Source organism: Phascolarctos cinereus, unplaced genomic scaffold (genome assembly GCF_003287225.1).
Source record: "Phascolarctos cinereus isolate Bilbo 61053 unplaced genomic scaffold, phaCin_HiC Scaffold_2;HRSCAF=192, whole genome shotgun sequence".
NCBI classification, from domain to species: domain Eukaryota; kingdom Metazoa; phylum Chordata; class Mammalia; order Diprotodontia; family Phascolarctidae; genus Phascolarctos; species Phascolarctos cinereus.
Genome location: NW_027555625.1, coordinates 7,365,904 through 7,386,118, shown reverse-complemented (window position 1 = coordinate 7,386,118; position 20,215 = coordinate 7,365,904). Strand labels below are relative to the sequence as shown.

The window sequence follows — 20,215 nt, the reverse complement described above, 5'->3', positions numbered from 1 at the left end:
CTGCCCACCTGCCACTTTGCCCCTGCCCCTGAGGCGCAGAGGCCCTTTCCAGTGGACATGCAGCTGAAACCTTACCGAGGCGCTGTCTTCACCACCACAACGTGGGCTCCTTGGGGGCAGGGCCCCTCTGACTTTCTATGCATCTCCCCAGGGCTCAGCCCTAAGCTCTGCCCATTGTCAGCACTTCATAAAGGCCTTGTTCATTCCTTCATTCATTCATTCTATTCACGTAGGTTCCCAAGGCTAAGAGGAACACCACACATCTGGGTCTCCAATCACAAATGATCCCAACATGCAAGCCCTTATTCACAAAAGGTGACAGCCTGCCCCCAGCCCAGAATGATGCTGTGGAAAGGGCAGTGACTGGGCAGTCAGGGGACCCAGGTTCTAATCTCCCTGACCTGGGTGACCAGCTTCTCTTTGTGTTCTCGCCTGTCCGGGCCCTGGGGTCCTAGATGGCCTTTACAGCCCCTTCCCACTCTAGACCAGGAGTTCACGGCCTTACAGAAGCGGACACCTGCCCCAACAGCAAGCCAAGCAAAGCTGCTTTCAGGAGCGCACACCTGGTGCTCCAAGCCAGCCTGCGGCTGCACACCGAGCAGCCCCCGCAAAGGGTCACCCACCCATCTTTTAGACACACATTTTATTGTCCTCGTGCCCAGGCAGAAAAGGACAAGGTCCAGGTTCTGGCTCCGGGCAGTGCCTTGGCCTTCTCATCCTGCTGCCTCCATTCCAACCGCTGGGCTGCACCCCATGAACACCCTTCTCTCACCAGCCAGTCCTCTGCGCCCTCTCCCTCCTCAGAACTGCTGCCTACACCACTTATATGACGCTTCCTGTATATGCCTTGGATTCTGAGTCAACTCTGGCACAGGCCCTCAGAGCAAACCCAACGCCCTTGTTCTGCTGAGGGGGAGGGGGAGCCGAGGCAGGGAAGTGACCAGCCTAAGGCCCATGGGTGGGAAAGGGCCAAGCACGCTCAAGCCCAGCTAGGCTCAGCTCCTCACGCGGGCCACACCATCGGCTCTATGAGGACAGAAACCACGCACCCTCCTTGCTCCATCCTCCTCAGGCCATGCCTGCCTGACCCCCAGGAAGGCTCAGCACCATACCGGGGGGATGAAGAAGAGCTCGCTGCCCATGAGGTCAAACACCCTCACGGTTCCCGTGCTCTCAGCATACGCCAGCAGGGTGCAGTCATGACTCCAGGCCACTCGTCTCCATTGAGGGCTGGGATCCTTGGGAACTACAGAGAAAGAAAAGGGTTCCTGATTAACAAAGTTAGAGGTTGGCTGATCAGAGATAGTGAGGGCGCCCTCCCCCATCTCTACCCCCACCCCCACCAGCTTCTTGAGGCCCGAGCCAGCGTCCTGACGGTCAGTCGTCACCCCCTCCTCGGTCCGAGCAGCCAGCTTAAGGAGAGGGAGGCGATTCAGCAGCGGCTGAGGCGACCCCCACTGCCCAGCCCAGACCCGCTGCCGCTGGGCCTCCTACATCTGGCAAGAATAAGCCTCGAACTACTATTAAGAGGCAGAAAAGAGGCCAAAGACGCACACAGCAAAGCACAGGTGAATCCACCCCAAGGGGCTGGGCGACCCTGAAGATGCCTCCAAACTTGTCCAGCGAAACTTCCAGAAGGAGAGCAGGGAAGAAGACCCTCCCCACACAGAACAGCGGAGGGCTGCACTTCAGCCCTCATGCAGCCCCGCCCTGCCCCTGGTCCCTGGCTGCTCTCCTGGGCCCCAGGCTCGGCACAGCAGCTTCTAACTTTCTTTTGCTTTTGTCCTCAAGACCTGCTAGATCAGCACCTAGCTGCTGACCCATACCCTTTCCCCGTCGATCATTTACTGCCCTCAGCAAGCCCAGGGCCCAGGGCCAGAGGCCGAGGACAGGGATGACAGGGGGCGCCCTGTGATCCCTCCTGAAAGGAGACAGAATGGGAAAGTCGGGAAGTCCCTTCCTGAGGGAGCCGCCAGGCATGCCCAGATCAGGGTGCAGGCCTGGGGGACAGCAGCGCCCTTCTCCCGTCAGCCATGGCCACCCACCTATACAGACAGCACCTCCTCTCATCGATCTCTTTTGGACACTCTGATCTTGTCCCCTCTCCTGGGGCACACACAGTCACTTAGAGGGCGAGGCCCTTCCTGCCAAAGGTAGGAAGTGAACCTAGCTGGAAGCAAACATACATTTCTTAAGCACTGACTGCTTGCGGCACTGTGCTACGCCCCTGCACAAACATGACCTCACTGGAGCAGAAGGAGCTAACTGGGTCCTCCTGGTCTGTGTCTCCTCGCCAGAGGAGCGCCAGAGTGAGAGCCCCTCATTTAGGGGCAGAGGGAGGGGGTCTCAGTCTTCCTCTGGAATAAATATTTGCATCGAAAGATGCACAACGAGAGAAAGCAGCCTGAGCACTGCTGAACAGAGTCTGAGACAAAGGAGCAGGACTTTGGGGTGCGCTGGGGAGGCGGGCACGTGTGTGGGAGCGTGCATCCCCAGACAGGCTGACCCCTGCCGACCCGCCCGCCCCAAACAGAAGCTGCTGCCTTCCTGCCTCCGCCGCCTCACTCTGGCTCTCGTCAAGGGGCAAACCCCATTTGGGACCTCACCCTCTGAATCCCAGAGGCTGGGGCCTGGGGCCACGTGTGCATCACATGGCCCTCAGGGCTGGAAAGGACGGTGTCCGCCATGTACAGAGGAGACGGCTGAGGCCCGGAGGCGGGACCCCGGACTAGCACGCTAGCTCTGCAAGGTCACCCAGAAGTCTCCGCCATCTTTGTGGAGTGGAAGGAAAACGAAGGGATGAGAAGGGGCCAATCGGAAGCCAGGGGTGGCTCGAGTTTCTGACCACGACCCCACCCCCACGCTGAAAGTGTCACGGTGACCTTCCCTCCCCCCAAACGGGGTTGGACGCTGCTATTAACAATTGAGGACTCTGGGCATCAGGGAGAGAGAGGGAGGACCACGCTCAGGGCCCAAACATGAGGCTGGTGCCAGGGAGAACGAGCGGAGGCTCCCCCCAGTTTCTGGTGACAAAAACCATCTCCATCACAAGGCCCTTCTCAGCCCTCACGAATAGGTAGCTCTGCCTGGTCTGAGGGGTAGGGGGGGAGGCAGGGCAGAGGGCGTATCCCCCGACGTCTGGTGGGAGGCTCCATCAGCCTGCTCAAGGTGATGGGGACGCCACTGGGGGGTGGGGGGGAGCCTGGTTTCCTCTGAAACGCCATCCCTTTTCTCCACTGGCCTGACTGAGGAGGGTGGGGGCAGAGGCCTTCCCAGGCAGCCCTTCCAGCTTGGGGAGGGGCAGGGATGATACGGTAGCAAGAAAGGCAAGAGGTGCCAGAGGGCGAGGCTGAGCCTGGAACTTCAGTAATCAGGAGGTGATGGGGAGCACACGGCCCCGGGCCCACAGTGGGCATCTAACAAACACCTGTTGAGTCCAGTGACCAGCCAGCATTTGGGAAGCCCCTCCCCAGCAGGCACAGGGCAAGGTGAAGGAGAAACAGCCACAAAAGGAAGACGGTCCCTGCCCTGTCCGGGGGGGGGGTGCTGGTGGGTGCAACTGGAAAGCAGGTGATGGGCACAATGAGGCTGTACCACATGACTGACAAAGACTTGCACCAGAGAAGGGGCTTAGGGACATGCTCCAAGAGGGGCGAGCCACGGGGCAGAGAGAGGGGCAAGCCACAGGGACGGAGAGAGGGGTGAGCCACAGGGATGGGGGGGGAGCCATGGGGACGGAGAGAGGGGCAAGCCATGGGGATGGGGGGGGCGAGCCACAGGGACGGGGGGGGAGCCACAGGGCTGGACAGGGGCGAACCATGGGAAGTGAGAGAGGGGCAAGCCACAGGGACGGAGAAAGGCAGAACCAAGGGATGGGCCACATGCTCCTCAGCCACTCCCCACACTCCCCAGGATCCCAGCAAGATGGGCAGCTAGCCCATGGAGGACATGGATAAGAACTGGATGGGTTGAGATCTGCACTAATGGAGGGACTGGACAAACAGAAGATCTCAGACACAGTAGTATTAAAAGCTCATAAAGCTGCAAAAAACAGATAAACAAACGATTCACCCAATGCCTGAGTTATCTTCTTTTTTAAGAGAAAACATTTATAAGATTAAAATTCCATTTCAAAAAAAAAATACTCATACCTTGGCATTTTCCAATGATGGATGTAAAATCATCCTTTGCAGACCTGTAACACAATGAACAAACAGGACAGTATTTTAAAGCCACCCCCACTACAAATGCCCCCCAGTGTACCACCCTCCTCTCCTCACCCACTCATCTGTCCCTTAGAAAGGGAGGTCTTGGGCCCGAGGGAGGACATTTGACCCCCGAGCTGGCCTTGCCGCTCAGTGCAAGACAAGGACAGGCAGGAGGTCTCACCCCTTGCAAGGGTGGATCTCATTGACCTCACTCTACCTCATTTCGGAGCCACATGAACACAAGCAGCATCTGGATCCCAAGGCAGAGCCTCGAATGGATGCCAAAGCAAGAGAAGGAAGGATGTCAGGAAAGCACAGCAGACACAGAAAACCTCTTCCTTCAGAAGCAAAGGGTGTCAAAGGGAAAGGAACCTGAAAGCTCCTCATGGCCAGTGCCCTCCTCCAGAAGAGACAGAGATGCAGGGAGAGGAGGGGCGGCAGAGCTGGGCCCAGGCTCCCGGCCCAGGCTCCGGGTCCAGGCTCTATTCCCAGGCTCCAGGCCCAGGCTCCGGGTCCAGGCTCCGGGTCCAGGCTCTGCTCCCAGGCTCCAGGCCCAGATCCTCCCAATCTCACTCAAGTCACCCCACAGCACCAACACTCTCTCTTCAGCCTCCGAGATCTTTAAAGAAGCTTTCTTATTATCAAGGCTGATTTTACTACAAAAAACATCTCCTTAGACCACAGACTCTTAACCTGAAAGGTCCCTGGAAAGATTTCAAGAAGCGGATGAACTTGGATGGGAAAAACAAATCGCATCTTTATTTTCACTGACCTCTAACTAAAAAGGAGCATTTCCTTCCATTACTCAAAACCCAATTCTGAGGAGGACCCTGCCCGAGGGGTCCAGGCCTCCCAAAAAGGTGAAGAACCTTTTCTGAAAAGCTGCAAGCCTTCTTCACTTACAGCACAGGACTTCAGCGACGCAAAGCCTCTTCTTACCCACATCCCTGCAGCACACAGACCTCACGTCGGTACCAGCACTAGCCCCTCTCCTGCCATCCAGGCCCCCACCACCAACGGCCATGGGTACATTTCAAACTGAGGCCCTGGAGGCACCCTGCCTCAGCCTCCTCACCTCCCTGCTTCTGTTGGAGCCACCGCCATCCTCCCAGAGGCCCGTTGCCATTCTCCTCCCTCCTGCCCCCCTTCTGTCCACTCACATGGGCTCCCCCCGGTGTAGGCCCTCATCCCCTCACACCTGGGAGACTGCAAAGCCTCTCCACTGGCCGCTCTCCAACCCTTTGCGTCCCTCCTCACGCCTGCCCTGCTCCCCCTGCCCTACCCTCTCAGAGGAGGACCTTGCCCCATAGCTCACCGACAAATCTGAGGCCCCTGGCCATGGCTCACTCTTCTCCCATCCTCTTGTGCCCCCTGGCACCGTCCCACCTGCAGAGGGCCCTAGGAGCCCCAGGCTGCCCTGTCTTCTCCAGCAGACGGCCCCCCATCTCATCCCCAATCTCTCCCTAAGGATGGCTTCCCTGCTGTCTAAACACATGCCCACGTCTCCCCATTCCTAAAAACCCCACCCACTCGTAGCCCATTTCTGTCCATCTTTTTGTGGCTAAATTCTCTGAGAAGGCCATCTACACCAGGGCCCACACTTCCTCTCCGCTCACTCTCTTCCGAACCTTGTACAATCCAGCTTCCAAGCTGTCCCCAAAGTGACCAAAGAGCCAGGCCTCAGCTGACAAATCCAAGGGCCTTCTCTCGATCCTCATTCTGCTCAGCCTCGGCAGCCCTGGACACTGCAGCTCCCTCTCTGGCCCCCAGGACCCCTTCTCTCTAGGCTTTCAGGACATCCCCCTTTCCTGGCTCTCCTGCCCCCTCTCTGACCACTCCTCCTTGGTGTCCTTTGCCACAGCCTTGACCACAGCTGTCCGCCAGGGATCTGTCCTGGGCCCCCTTCTCTTTCCTGTTTCACTCAATGACCTCAGCAGCTCCCTGGATTCCACCATCATTCAGCAGGTCATCCTCAGATGACCAGACCCGCACTCCTGCATCTGCAGCCGCAAGCTCAAAGCCCCACAGACGTCGTATGCTCACCACGTCCCAATGTGAACGCATTCGCTCCCTCTCCCCTCCAAAGCCTTGGCTCTTTCCACCACCCTCCGAGGCACCAGGGTCACAAGCCAGCTGCCACCCTCTCCATCCCCCACGTCTGAGCGCCGCCAAGCCCTGCTGATGCTACATTCATGAGATCTCTCCTGTTGGCCCCTTTCCCATCGCTGATGCTATCTCTCTCTCTCGCTCACATGTGTACACGCGTGCACACACACACGCACACACACGCACACACCGCACAACTCCTTCCCCCAATGCAGGCCCTAGTCTCCTCAGGGCTAGACCGCTGTGATGCCCTGCTAACCAGTCCCCCTGACTCAAGCCCATCCTCCACTCAGATGGAAATCTCATCTTCCTAACCTGCAAACCATGCCCCGCCCCCATCGGCCCCCGAGCTCCCCAGACAGTCACCAAAGTGTCTTAAAACAAAGGTCTGTGCACGTCGCTCCCTCCTGCCTCTGCACACGCCTCTATTTGGCCTCAAAAACCTTTCACAAGCTGGCGGCGTTTCCAGGCAGATTACAAATCACTTTCTTTCACACACGCCACTGTCCAGCCAAACTGGCCTTCTTGCTGTTCCCCACAAACCTCATCTCCCACCACCCAGCCTTTGCACCGGCCATGCCTGGGACTGCAAAGCTCTCCGTCCTCACCTCAAGTACCTCCTCCTACCTGCAGCCTTTCCTGCCTATAAGGCACCAGGCTGCCCTCCCACCCCAAATCACCTCATCTATGTGTGGTAGTGCTTAGACAGACAGGCTATTTCCCTCTACAGAGGGCAGTGGCTGCTCCCTCCCAGCATCCCCCCCAGGGCCTCACACACTGTGTGCGGTACCCAAGTGCTGCCTGCTCAGAGGACGACCGTCCAAAAAGGGCCGCAGGCTGACACTGGCCAGAGAAGAGTGACCAGTGACGACTCGGCCAAGCCCAACGACAAAAACAGCGGTGACAGGATCACCGAGCGGGCACCTCCCAGGGCGCCGGCCGCAGCACCAGGGGCAGCCTCGTCCAACCCCCTAAAAGACACTGGTCACCCGCAAGGCGGCCAGGCACTGCCCTCCTCCCTGATGCGGGCCCGCCCCTGGGAGGGCGGGACAGGCCCCTGAGGGATGAGGGCTCTCAGCAGCAAAGCCCAATGTGCCTCTGCATCCACAGAGCCACAGCCACGAGTGGCCTCCATGGCCCAGCGCCACCTCACCAGGGAGCCCACGCGGTCAGCGGGGCCGCTGGCCGCTGCTGCTCCAGAAAGCCCCCCGCCAAGGCCGGGAAAGCCGCCCACAGGGACGCGCTGGCTCTCCCACGTCCGTGCCGTTGGCGAACAACAACACGGCCATTCGAGAAGCCTGATCGTGCCCAAGCCCCAGCTCCTAGGGAGCCCTGTTACCATTTACCAGAAGCATAGACGACGCTCACTATGCCTGCGTGATGCGTAAACAAAGAACTGTGCTCAAGTACAAATCTTATTTCTACCCCTCGAGTGACCTGTGATTTGTAAGGACACCACAGCACACCTGGGAGGACAAGGTCAGCATACCCCCTGTGCCAAGCAGCGTCTGGCACCTAAGAAGTGCCTAGTGATGGTCACTGACTAGCTGATCCAAGACGTGGGGCCCCAGCACCCCAACTCTTTAAGAGAAGCTGCCGCTGTCCCGCCTGGATCCAGGGCTAAGAACCCCGTTTGCCAGCGCAACAAATGCCCAGTCTGCTGGGCTTCCCAAAGGACAAAGCAGCCTCCCACAGTGTTTCCATCTCAATAATAATACATTATAGTTTTGTTGGGAAAGCATTTTGAAATCATAAAGGAAGACTGCAACGTCAGCAGGGATCATTCCTCTGACAATCAGTGATGCCTCATTAAACAATATAATGTAGGAATAGCAGATGTGGTGAAGGTTCAGAGCTCGGAGTACACACCTGATGAAAACCTTCAAATGGGAAAGGCCAGTGAGTTGTCCCTGCCACTGGCTGGTCGGATCCCCATTGTGGCTATCCACAGCGTTGGCATCTACTGCCAAGCTGTGCCCGGGCCTGTCTGAACCGCTGGAGCAGGGCTAGGGAACCTGTAGCCTCGAAGCCACTGTGATCCTCTAGGTCCTCGGGTGCAGCCTTCTGACGGAGTCCAAGTTTTACAGAACAAATACTTTTATGAAGGGGTTTTGTTCTGTGAAGTTTGGATTCAGTCAAAGGGCTGCACCTGAGGACCTAGAGGGCCACATGTGATTCCCCACTTCTGCTCTAGAGGGTTCACTCAGAGCAGGATCCTTTACCCTTTAGGGCAGAGGACCCCTTGGGCATCAGTCTGATGAGGGCTAAGCCCCCTTCTCAGCAATGCTTTCAAATATACAAAATAAAAGATACAGGATTACCAAGGAAACCAATCACTGTGGGACACAGTTGTCCAAATGTTAAAAGTTTCAAATTCACAAGTTCATTGGAATCTATCTGCCCACCCCAAAGGCTTCATGGACCCCGGTTAAAAAGCTGACAGAGCCCAGGCCACAGCAGTCTATGGAGAAGGGTCTCAAGGGCTCATGAAGACACTTCAGGTTCATAGAACGAGCATCGTTCCCAAGGGACCAGGAAAGGTGTGGGGGTGGGGGGGGGAAGAGGGGCTAAGATGAAGATACCATCCCCCAAACCTCACCCCACCCAGCAGCTGATACTGCAAAATTAAACTAAGAGGAAACAACCCTCTGATCATCTTCCTATCGATTAAAAATAAACTGAAAACAAGCAAAGCAAAGAATTACCTGATCTCCACACACTGGTCCTGAACAGCAGCCAACAGCTTGCCGTTGCTACGGAAGGGAAACACGAGAGTGAGGACTCCACCACCGCTGAGAAGGTCCCCACGACCCCCTATAACCCCCCACAACCCTCCCATGCCTCCGCAGCAAAGGAGACTTAGTGCAGGTTTCTCTTCCTTTGCAGCGCAGGACAAACTCGGTCTGTCTTCAGTCGCACCCTCCAATGACCTATGGCTGGCCCACAGGTTTCCCATCTCCTGCCCTTTCCTGCTGCTCATGACACCTCCCCACAGTCCTCTTCCGGCCAGCTGGGCCCTTTGGGCATGGCCGTCATTCTGGGTTCTCCAGACTGGGCCAGTGGACACACAGCTGGCTCCAGGAGGGAAGAAAAGCTTCTTGGCCTTGGAGGGTCCCAGGACCGATGGAGTCCAACACCTGAGGGCCAGCCACCAGCTCATGAACCCTCTGGCCATGGAACAAAGACGAGGGCAAGATGGCCCCCACCCCAGGGCAGGTGCAGAGAGCACAAGGGCAGCAGAGACCCACCATGTCTTAGGCCATCCACAAACACTGATCTAACCACGGGCTACGCACATGTGAGGCCTTGAGTCAATGACCGACAAGAAGATGGCCCCCTGGGAGGACGGCCCCAGGGGTGCCAGCAGGATACCTCAGCCCTTCTTCAGGGGAAGATGGAAAGCTGCGGCTCATCCTAAAGAGATCTGGGAGTGTTGGCCCCAGGCCAGCCTGGCTGAGCCAAAAGTGTAGGGGGAGACTGTCAGGAGCACTGCAGGAGCAGGCTGGGGAGGGCCAAGCATCCAGGACACGCAGCCGGACGACAGCGTTCAGTTCTAGGTACGTCCTGGGAAGGACAGCCAGGACGGGAGGGCCTCAAGACCCGCCAGGCGAGAACACACCTAGAGGAGATCAGACGTGGCGGCCAGACTGGATGCCTCTGAGCGCCCCAGGTATCATCCTGTGCAGAGGAGCCCCAGGGGAGCCAAGAAGGACCCCTCAGGGAGGTGGATTTAGCCTCAGAATGAGGACAATCTTCCCAACTATGAGGGGACTACTGCCCCAGAATCCTCTGCTTCAACTCAAGGGAAGAGTCCAAGGGCAGCCCTGGACGGCCCCTCCCGTGAGCCTGCAAGAGGAGGTGAGGGGTGGTCATAAGGGGAGTCACAGGGAGGATTCCTCCACAAGAATGGCCTCGGAGGTCCTGGGTGGTAACAGAACCCTTTCCATGCCCTCGTCGAAGGCTGGGACATGTGGTCAGCCTTGCAGTGATTTTGGAGACCACCAGCACAAGGAATGTTTCATTTGCCCATGAAGGAACCCCAGCAGAAAGGGGAGATGCAGGGGCAAGAATCCCACAGACAATGGGGCAAGCTTGGACAAAGCAAGGTAACCTCCATGTCAATGCTCAGACTTCAGGGCAAAGCTCAGGGCTCTTCCCCTCCCCCACGGGGAGTACGGTGAAGAACTGGATGAAAACACAGCTCCACAGCAGGAAATAGAGGCGACCAAAGACAGGCACCCTCTCCAAAGTCCTCCCCGTGGCAGGAACCTAATGAAGCATGGTATTACGGGAGCGCGAGCACCCCGTCTGCAGCAGGAGTCTAGCAGGGCTCCCCGTGCCCTCGGCCCACTGGCTGGTGGCAGCAAAGGCCCAAATCCAAGGAAAATCACAAGAACCCAGACAAAGTTCAACGCTCCTACAGCTGCAACCTGAGGGATTCAGACAAGGCCCTGAGCCCCAAATGAAAACTGGATCCTCCTGGCCCAGGAGTCGGCCCTGGAGCTGGGCCGAGTGGGACAGAGGCTGGAGAGAGGCCAGAACCCTGAGCATGTGCAGGGCCTTCAGAACCCAACCCAGGCATCTGTGTGCCCTTCACCCTAGAGACAAGAGGGAGCTGCTGACCCTTTGTGAGCAGGGAAGTGATAAGGGACTGCTGGGGCTGCCTCATGAAATGGAAACAGAAGAGACTGGAGGCCTAGGGACCGAGGAGAAGCTACCGTGGTGGGGAGGACGGGGTGAAGGGAAGTGATGAGGGCAGAGGCCCGAAATGGGAGAAAGGGGCAAGGAAGACGCGGCAATGAAGGGAAAGCTGAAGTTCCCAGCAAGCTTCTAGGCCCCGACAGTGGCCTCTTCTCAGTCCTCACCCTCCCTGACCACTAGGCTGTATGGACCCTGCTGACCACCCTCTCTCCTTCTGCATTCACTTTCCTCTCTGAGGTCTCCCGGCTCGCCTCTTACCTGGCCACTCCTTCTCAGCCTCCATAGCTGGCCTTGCATCTGTGTCAGAGCACAGGGCCTGGCACACAGTCAGCGCTTAATGTGTGCCGACAGACTGACTGATCATACTGTAACTGCAAGTCTCCCCAAGACTCTGCCCTCAGCCCTCTCCTCTCCTCCCTCCACACTCTTCCTCAGTTTCCCTGGGTTAGCTCAAAGCTGATGACTCCCAGAGTGATCTAGTCAGCCCCAATCTCTCTCCCAAGCTTCAATCCCACATCACCAACTGCCTACTGGATGTCTAAGACTGGCTTCCTTTAACTCCTGGATAAAATCTAACTCCTCCTCTTTGGCTTCTGTCAAGCCCTCTCCAACCTGGCCCAGACCAACCTTTTCAGTCTCTCCCCATCTAACATGCTGCAATCTAACCAAAAGGGCCTCTCCGCGCCTCGCCCACAACACTTCACCTCCCATCTCCCAACTCTGGGCCTTTGCCCTGGCTGTCCCACATGTTAGAATGCCCTCCCTCCTCATGCCCACCTCCCAACATCCTTCTCTTCCACTAAGAGGTAGCTCGTGTCCTCTCTTCTGCATAAAGTCTTTCCTTATGCCCAGCACAATGACCGACCATGACCACAGAACTCAGGACAGACCACGCAATCCACCTCCTGGCAGGGACAGAGACAGACATGGATGCCGGGCACAAGGAAAGAAAGTCGGCTGGATCCTGAGGTGTTCGCTGGTGGGTAGCCAACCTTTTAACACTCTTATTTCCCCAGGGAGGGTGCATGAGTGTGAATCCTGCCCTAATAAGCAACACGAGACACTAGCTAAGAAAGACGTGATCAGCACAGGACAGGGCTGGTGGTGAAGTAAGAGTGAGAGACAGGTGCCAGCTAGGCAGCCTGAATGCTGCACTGGCATCCACAGAGTGGGAGAAGGCCTGGAGAAAGTTCCCTGCAGACAGGGCAGATCCACTGTGGAAGGCCCGTGGGAGGAGAGAGACAAGAGTTGCCCACGTTGAGAAAAGATGGGCCGTGATGGTCACCACTGCAGAGAAACCTACCTCGCTGAGACCCCCAGTACTCCCTTTCCAGCCAGACAAGTGTCCCAGAGCACCAAGCAGCCGGGTACAAAAGTCACTCGGCTGTAATCAGGGAGTCACACCTGAGACAAAGACCCTTTCTTCTTCGTAGCTACAACCAACATTTCACTGATATAAAAGGGTTCAAGCTGCCTGCAAATAAGTCCCCCAGGCTCCAAAATGTACTTTTACTCTGAAGATGATTTTGAAATCCTCCCCAAGGCCTACTGTGGGAAATCACTGATCCTTACCTTGCGAGTACTAAATGCCAGTTTATCTGCTTATTGACCAAGCGAACCAGTCCATCGGGGAGTAAAAACTTCGTAGGGCTGAAAAGACAGGCACATTTGGGTTTAAAATAAAGTTAGCTGGACTGCATGCAGAAAGGCCCTGTATCCTAGAGGGCAAGCACCCAGGCCAACAGAATGGGGAGGGGCCTTAGATCCAGGACAGGGCCCTCTTCTCAGAACCAAGGCTACCTGGTTTAAGCAGGAGCTGGCACTAGAAATGCCTGATCACATCAGCGGTGTCAGTGGCCTGGGGCCAAGAGCTACATTTGAATCACACACACCTACACACACATACACACATACACACACACACATTCTTCCAGTCTCCGAGACCCTGGGCCAGTCACTAAACATCTCTGTGCCTCTGCCATCTCCCAAGAAGTGATCTCCTAAGCCACAAGCATGGTGCAGGGGGCTCTGCTGATTGGCTGATTTTGCCGAAATGCTTTTCTTTTCCCCTGTTCTTCTTTATTCTCTGCTACAAAGCAGACAAAAACAACCTGAAAACTGAGCTGTAAGTTCCCTGAGGACAGAGGCTGGCTTTGGCCTCACCAAATTTTTCTCAAAGGCCAAGGGCCAAGATCTCATGTCAGGAAAGTAGAGCAGTGTTCATAAGAGCATTAGATCTCTTTCCAATAGAAAGAAGGAGTCACTCTGCCTGAGGGCCATGACGAGGTGCATTAGGTACACCCTGGAGACCCAGCTAAACCCCAGGACGGTGATTATAAAGTGCCTCACTAAAAAAAAAAAACAAATAAAGTGAAGGCCACTTACTAGCTGTGTGACACAGGGCAAGTCCCTCAACTGGGACGGCCTCACCAAAAAAGAAAAACAAAAAACAAAAAAACAACGTAAAGTGAAGGCCAATGCTGAGGTCATGAGGGCTTAACACTAAGTTTACAGCAACAAGTTTCTGGGGTGGGGAGACATCAACCTAATAAAACCACCGAGCTGAATTGTGCCAAAATGCTTGGAAAGCTTCTGCCATCTATGTAATAGGCTAGGTTGACATGAAAAACTAAGACCATCCTGATGTCAGAGACTGCATCAAGTCATGATGCAGTTGGGAGAACTCCCTTTCCTTCCAAGCATCCAGGAGCATGGCACCCCCAAGCCAAGCACAGACACTGCACCTGAACGAAGCGAGCTCAGCGATGTTTAACAGGCAGGGAGTTCCCACAATGAACAGAAGGCTCACCTGTACCAAATGTACTGACGGATGAAGTGAAGAGGACCTGTGGAATAAAAAGGCATTAAATGGGGCCTCCAGCCAATCATTAAACATGAAACTGTGCTCTGGGACACATCTCCCTTCCACTCAAATTCATTAGTGGCATAAAAAGAAATCTCTTTTACCCTCCAGCAGCACATAACAGACACACAGAACTCTCTAAGAATACGAGTGTAAACACAGAAGCCCTTAAACGGAGAAAACAAATTAATCTGCATCTGCTGTGCCCACCTCATGAAATTTAAGCCCCAAGTCCCAATTCAGTGATGTCAGCAGAGTCTGGCTGTGTTAGGCAGACACTCAGACTGTTCCCAAACTAGAAAAAACACTGTGACTGAAGGTGCTAAAGTAACAGAGTCACTGCTCCTTTATGATCCAGGCATGGGCCCTGTGGAGGCCAACCGGCTCCAATCCTTGGCTGAGAGGACACCAATGGCTAGCAGGCGCCCAGCCTCCAGCAGCCTCCCTCTGGCCGGCCCAGCAGTCCAACAGCCCTGAAGAGGCCCAAAGCTCCTCTGGCCGTCTGTCCATGAAGAGAGAGTCAGGCCTTGGGAGTATGTTCCCAGAAAATGTGGGCCTCAGCTACTAGGGCCACATCTGCTCTTAAGCAAACCGCAGACGGCTCAGGGACTGGCACCAGCCCAAGCCCCCAGTCTAGAAGTGTGAGCCCAGGCCTGCCCCTGCTGCCCCTTCTACCTCAAGGAGGGGCTCAAGGAAGAGGGGAAGAAGGAGGGGGAAGAGGAAGGGGAGGAGGGAGATGAGAGAAGAAAGGGGAAGGGGAGGAAGGGGAGGAGAAGAAGGGATGAAGGAGAGGAAGGGGAAAGAGAAGAGAAGAAGGGGATAGGATGAAGAAAGAGAAGTGGGGAGGGGAGGAGAGGAAGAATAGGAAAAGAGGAGAAAGAAGAGACAAAAGATGGGAGAAAGGAGGGGGAAGGGAGGAGGAGGAGAGGAAGGGGCAAAAAGGAGGAGGAAAGGAAGAGGAGAGGGAGGAGGAGGCGCAAGGAGGAGGAGGAAGGGGGAGGAAGAGGAAGAGAAGAGAGGAGGGAGGAGGGGGAAGGAAGTGGGAGAGAAAAGCAGCCCCTGCCTGGGACACTTCTCCAAGTGGGACTGAGTATTACTAGGTAAGGAAAGTAGACTGAACCCAGGCCTCCTCCCCTGCCTCTGGACCACCCAGCGGGTCCTAGCATGGCCGACGAGGGGCCATCACTAGATGACTACAGACAGCCACCATCGCCTGATGGGGAAGGTGGCAAGCCCCTGGCACAGGATGCCCCAGAATGCCAGCTGGCCGTATTTACCTGTAATTGCTTTGCTGATGATAAAGGATGCACCATGTTTTCTGTTGCCTCTAGGCTGTAATTACAAAAAGAAAAATGTCCACCATGTCGGATCCAAAATATTCCTGTATTCAGTGATTTTCTTTGTACAAAAGCCCTCCATTCTTCCCCAAAGGGCCAGCCTCAGCAGCTCAGTAATCTGTGGGGCTCTGGAAGTACAACAGGGCCACCATGTGCCCAGGAGAGGGAGCCAGCTCCCTGTCACACCCCATACTCCCGGTCCTCGCCTTGCAGTCACCTTGGGAGGTGATGAAGAGGAGGTGACATGAAGTCATGAAAAGGAGTCCCAGCCGTGTGACCCTGGCCAAGTCAACTGCCTGTACAGTACAATGAGAGAAGGACTTAGCTGTCCTTCATCACACAAGCTTTAAGCTTCGAGTGGAGACATGGGCCAGTCAGCAAGCCTTTACTAAGCACTGACTCTGCACCAGGAGGCTGTGTGCTAACCCTAGGGGACAAGGGAAGGCAAAAACAGTCCCCACCCTCAGGGAGCTTGAGTTCTATTGGGGAGACAGCCTGACCACACTAGGAACATACAAGAGAACTCCAGAGCGGAAGGCAGGCCATCTCAGGGGAGGCGCCAGCAGATGAGGTGGGGGACAGCAAAGCCTTCCTGAGGTCACGGGCGTCTGAGAAGCCAGAAGGCTGAGCTGAGGAGGGATGACATCCCAGGCAAGAGGAACAGCCAGGGAAAAGGCCTGGAGATGGGAGACAGGTACTACCAGGAGCCAGGGTAGCTGGATCACAGAGCGGGTGAAGAGGAAGATGGTGAAAGCCTGGACAGGTGGGGCCAGGTCATAAGGGCTTTGAGTTTCCCATCTGAACCTCCTCAAGGTAAAAGACCTGGTGGGGTCATGACTCTTCAGACACGTCCCTCCAGCAGCGGAGGGGGAGATGGATGGGAACAGAGAGAGCCTCAAAGAGACAGGCCCAGCAGCGGGTAAGTGCCCTGAAGCCAGGCATGGGGGTAGGAGGCCTGCACCAGGAAAAGCAAACAGGGATGGGTGGAGAGGCTACGAAGGCAGAAGACAGGATCGGCAATGGACTGCATATGTGGGATGACCGAGAGAGAGAGGAGTGAAGGACGACACCCAGGATGTGAGCCTGAAGAGCCAGGAGGATGCCGGTGCCCTGGGCAGGGACAGGGAAGTCTGGGAGAGAGGTGGGGTTGGGAGGAAAGACTGAGTTAAAAAGTATTCCTGCTGGAGTGAAATGAGGGTCTAGTGCAGACTCTGAGGTGGGAAGATGGGCAGTGAGGGCTAGATGCCCAGCCTGAAAGAAGCAGGGTCCAGGCCTGGGCTGAGGCTGCAACTGCTTTAGGATAAAAGACCCGGCTCTGGCCAGCAGAGGCACAGGGAGGGCCCACCATGGGGCCTCTCCCACAACAAGGGATGAAAATCCCCCTTCTCTAGAACAGTGTCTTGCATACAGCAGGCAATGAATAAATGCTTGTGGCACTAAGACGCCGATGTGGGAAAGGCTCTGAGAGAAGGGAGAGAATTTTTCCCAGCAAAGGGCAAGGTGTCTGAGGGGCACACCCACCGATGGAGAAGGACATGGCCAAACCATGCAGAGAACGCCTGAGCTCCCCTGGGAGGAAGAAGCAAAGGGGATGCTGTGCTCAAGGAGCTCAGGAGGGGCGGGGTCTCTGGCACCAGCCCCTAGAACTTGCAGTCCACTGACACCACAACCTGGCCCATGTTCTAAAGCATGCCTTTCTAAAGGACATGGGGAGATCCCAATACCTTGGACAAGGTCCTGGTGAGGAGCTTGGTCAGGCGGGCACCTTGGGCCCCAGCAGAGACATCACTGCCCCTCAAGCAGTCCCTGGACCAAGTCTGTCTATCCCATCAGCACTGAGATTAGATGAGCCCTTCAGAGAGGCCTCATGCAGGTGAGGCTTTTTCACTCAAATTAATACAAAGCTACTAACCTCTAAGCCAAGAAAGGCGAGAGAGTTGTTTACTGGGAAGCAAACAGGAAAAAACAAAAAGCAGAGAGATCTAAGGGGGAAGAGGAGGAAGGAAAGGGAACGCGCTCAGGCCATGGCTCGGAAGGCCTTGGCTCTAACACCGGCAAGTGGTCCCGAGAGGACGCTGGATCCCGAGGCCAGCAGGAAGCGCAGGAGAGGTGTGCTGCTCTTGCGAGGGTCCTTAGTTGACTTTAGCAATAAAGACCTCCCAGGTCCCTTCAAGCAAATCTACAAGATCTGAGGAATAATCACCCCAAGAGTGTAGCTGAGGATGCGGTCTAACTTGGCTGGCCGAGCCTGAGCGCAGGGAAAGTGCCCTCAGAAAGGCAGCAGGTGGGGATGACCCGGGGGGCCTCCCAGAGGACAGAGGCCAGGCCAAGCACAAAGGAGCAGGGGATGGGAAACTCCTAGACAGCGAAATCAGTCAGGGTTTGGAGTGGGGAGTCCTGGGAAACCTGGCTAGCAGCAAGGAGCCAGCCTTGGCCATTACCGGACAATTCGGGCCCAGGGCACGTGACTTAGGCTCTTGGTGGAGGCAATCCAGGGCAGCGAAAGCCCTAGGTTCCTAGCTTGACTCCAAGGCATTTGCCTTAGCTTCCCCATCTGCTCCTGCCTCTAACAGGTGCTCAACTGTCATCAGCAGAGCTGGAAAGGCAGGCTGAAGTCTTCTAACCCACAGCCTCTTCTCAAAGATGGCAGTCAGGTGGGGCAGTGAAGACAGCACAGGACTGGAGGCAGGAAGATCTGCACCAGCCTCATATATGTACCAGCTACATGACCTTACACAAGTCACTGAACCTCTGCTGCCTCAACCTCCCCATCTGTAAATGGCAACAATAGGAAAGAGGCCTCCTAATTCCCATACCTGAGACTGACAGAGAGCTAGATAGGATCTCGGAACCTAGAACCTAGAACCTGTCAGCAGGAAGGGGCCTTAGAATCTAGTACATAGAATGTCCAGAAATAGAGGGACCTTAGAACTAACAACACAGGACATCAAAGCAGACAGGGCCTCAGAACCTAGAACCTGAAGTGTCAGAACTGGGAGAGACCTCAGAACCTAGAAAGTGGGGTGTCAGAGTAGGAAAGGGCCTTAGAATCTACTTCATGAGATGTCAGAGCAGGCAAGGACCTTAGAACCTAGTACATAGAATGTCCAAAAGTGGGAGGGACCTTAGAATCAACAACATTGGATACCAGAGAAGGTAGGGGCCTCGGAACCTAGAACATGGGATGTCAGAGTTGGGAGAGAGTTCAGCACCTAGAAGGTAGGGTGTCAGCCCAGGGGCCTGGGGGCCTCAGAACCTAGAACGTGGAATGTTAAAGTTAGGGTGCCCTTAGAATCTAGAACATAGATATCAATTGGGGCTGGGTGTCCTTGAAACCTGAAACACCGAAGGGACCCCTGCTCCAAACCCCTGCAGTTCACAGATTGTAAACGGAGGCCCAGAGCACGGAGGGGGGCGTGGAAGGGCCCTGGTGGGGGGCAAGGGCAGGTGCCCCAGATGCGATCGCCATGGCAATGTCCACACGCCATCAGGTCACAGGATGGGAGGGGGAGTAGCAAAGAGGACGGTTGCCATGGCGACGCCCTCGGCCCCGCCCCGCCCACAGGAGCGGGAGGAGCAAGCAGCCCCTCCCGCGGGGCAGATGACGTGGCTCACAGGGGCAGCCCGCGGCCCCTCCCCCACCGGGCCCCCGGCCGGCCCCTGCCCCGGCCCCCCGCGCCGCTCACCTGCACCTCCGTCTCCGGCGGCCACTCGGTGTTGACCAGCAGGTCGTAGAGGATGTTCTCGTCCTCGCTCTCTAAAGCCGGCCTCGAAGGCGGCCTCCACTCGGCGGCGGCCATGTTTGCCGGCTTGGGCAAGAGCGGGGCTACGGAAGCCCGAGACGGACACTGCCGAGGGGCGGGGCGGGGGCGGGGCATCGTTTGACGTCACCCTCAGGCCCGCCCCCTGCCTGAGAGGGAGGCGGAGGCGTCCCTGGTTCAGGAGCTGTGCACTAGTCTCAGAAGCAGCTGATCTCTCCTTGGGACTCTCTTCTTTCTAGGTCTTCAGGACGCCCCCTTTCCCACCCTCCCCAAAAAAAACAAACCTGTCCTGCTCTCCTCCTCCCTCCCAGACAGCTCCTCCTCTATCTCCTTTGCTGGATCCTCCCCCAGATCAGGCCCCCACTAACCACAGGTGTCCCTCAGGGAGCTGTCCTGGGTCCTCTCCCTCTAGACTACATCACTTGGTGATCTCTTCAGCTGCTGTGGATTTAATGATCCTCTCTATGCTGATGATTCCCAGATACACCTTTCCTGCCCCAACCGCCTCTCAGACAGTACACACTAGGTGACCATCTTAACTATGTCCAAACCAGAACTCATGACCTTTCCCCCTAAACTGGATTCCCCACTCCTTCCTTCCCTCTTACTGTCAAGGGCACCCCCATCCTCAGACTCCTCACTCTCTCTCACCCCCCACATCCAATATGGTGCCAAGGCCTGCTCATGTCACCCTCATCACATTCCTCATATACTCCCCCTCCTCTTCTCTGACACTGCCCACACGCTGGTGCAGACCCTCATTACCTCATTTCTGGACTCGACTATTGCAATAATTCACTGGCGGGGGGGGGGGTCTGTCAGCTGTCATGAGTCTCTCCCCAATTTAGTCCACGCTAGACTCAGCTGTTAATGGGACTTTCCTAAAGTAGAGGTCTGTCACCCCCAATTCAAAAAACTCCAGTGGCTCCCTCTCACCTCTAGGATCAAATACAAAATCCTCTGGTGTTCAAAGTCCTTTATAACCTGCCCCACCCCCAACTGTCCTGCACACTGTCCATACCACCAAACTGCCTTTCCTATACATGGGCATCCAAGGATGCTTCAGACCTCTTCCCCTACCTATAGATGTAAACGGTAACTTCTTCCACACTCCTCCACTTTGTTTATGACTTCACCTTTTATATCTGAGGAATGACCATAAGATGTTGAAATCAGGTCTCATGATGCTCTCCATTAGTCTAGGTCTCTGCAGTAGTTCAAATGTGAGCTCCTTGGGAA

The 20,215-nt window shown here is 55.9% G+C and overlaps 1 protein-coding gene across 1 annotated transcript in view; it reads right to left on the bottom strand.

Moving 5' to 3' along the window:
• The window catches only part of NBAS (NBAS subunit of NRZ tethering complex), a 252,708-nt gene extending 233,654 nt beyond the window's left edge, over nt 1-19,054 (bottom strand). The window contains 7 exon segments of the mRNA XM_078149224.1: nt 1,113-1,246; nt 4,152-4,195; nt 9,020-9,067; nt 12,588-12,665; nt 13,825-13,861; nt 15,156-15,210; nt 18,902-19,054. Of these exon segments, the coding sequence (XP_078005350.1) occupies nt 1,113-1,246; nt 4,152-4,195; nt 9,020-9,067; nt 12,588-12,665; nt 13,825-13,861; nt 15,156-15,210; nt 18,902-19,015 (510 nt within the window). The 5' untranslated portion in view covers nt 19,016-19,054.
• Between the last annotated feature and the right edge of the window lie 1,161 nt (nt 19,055-20,215).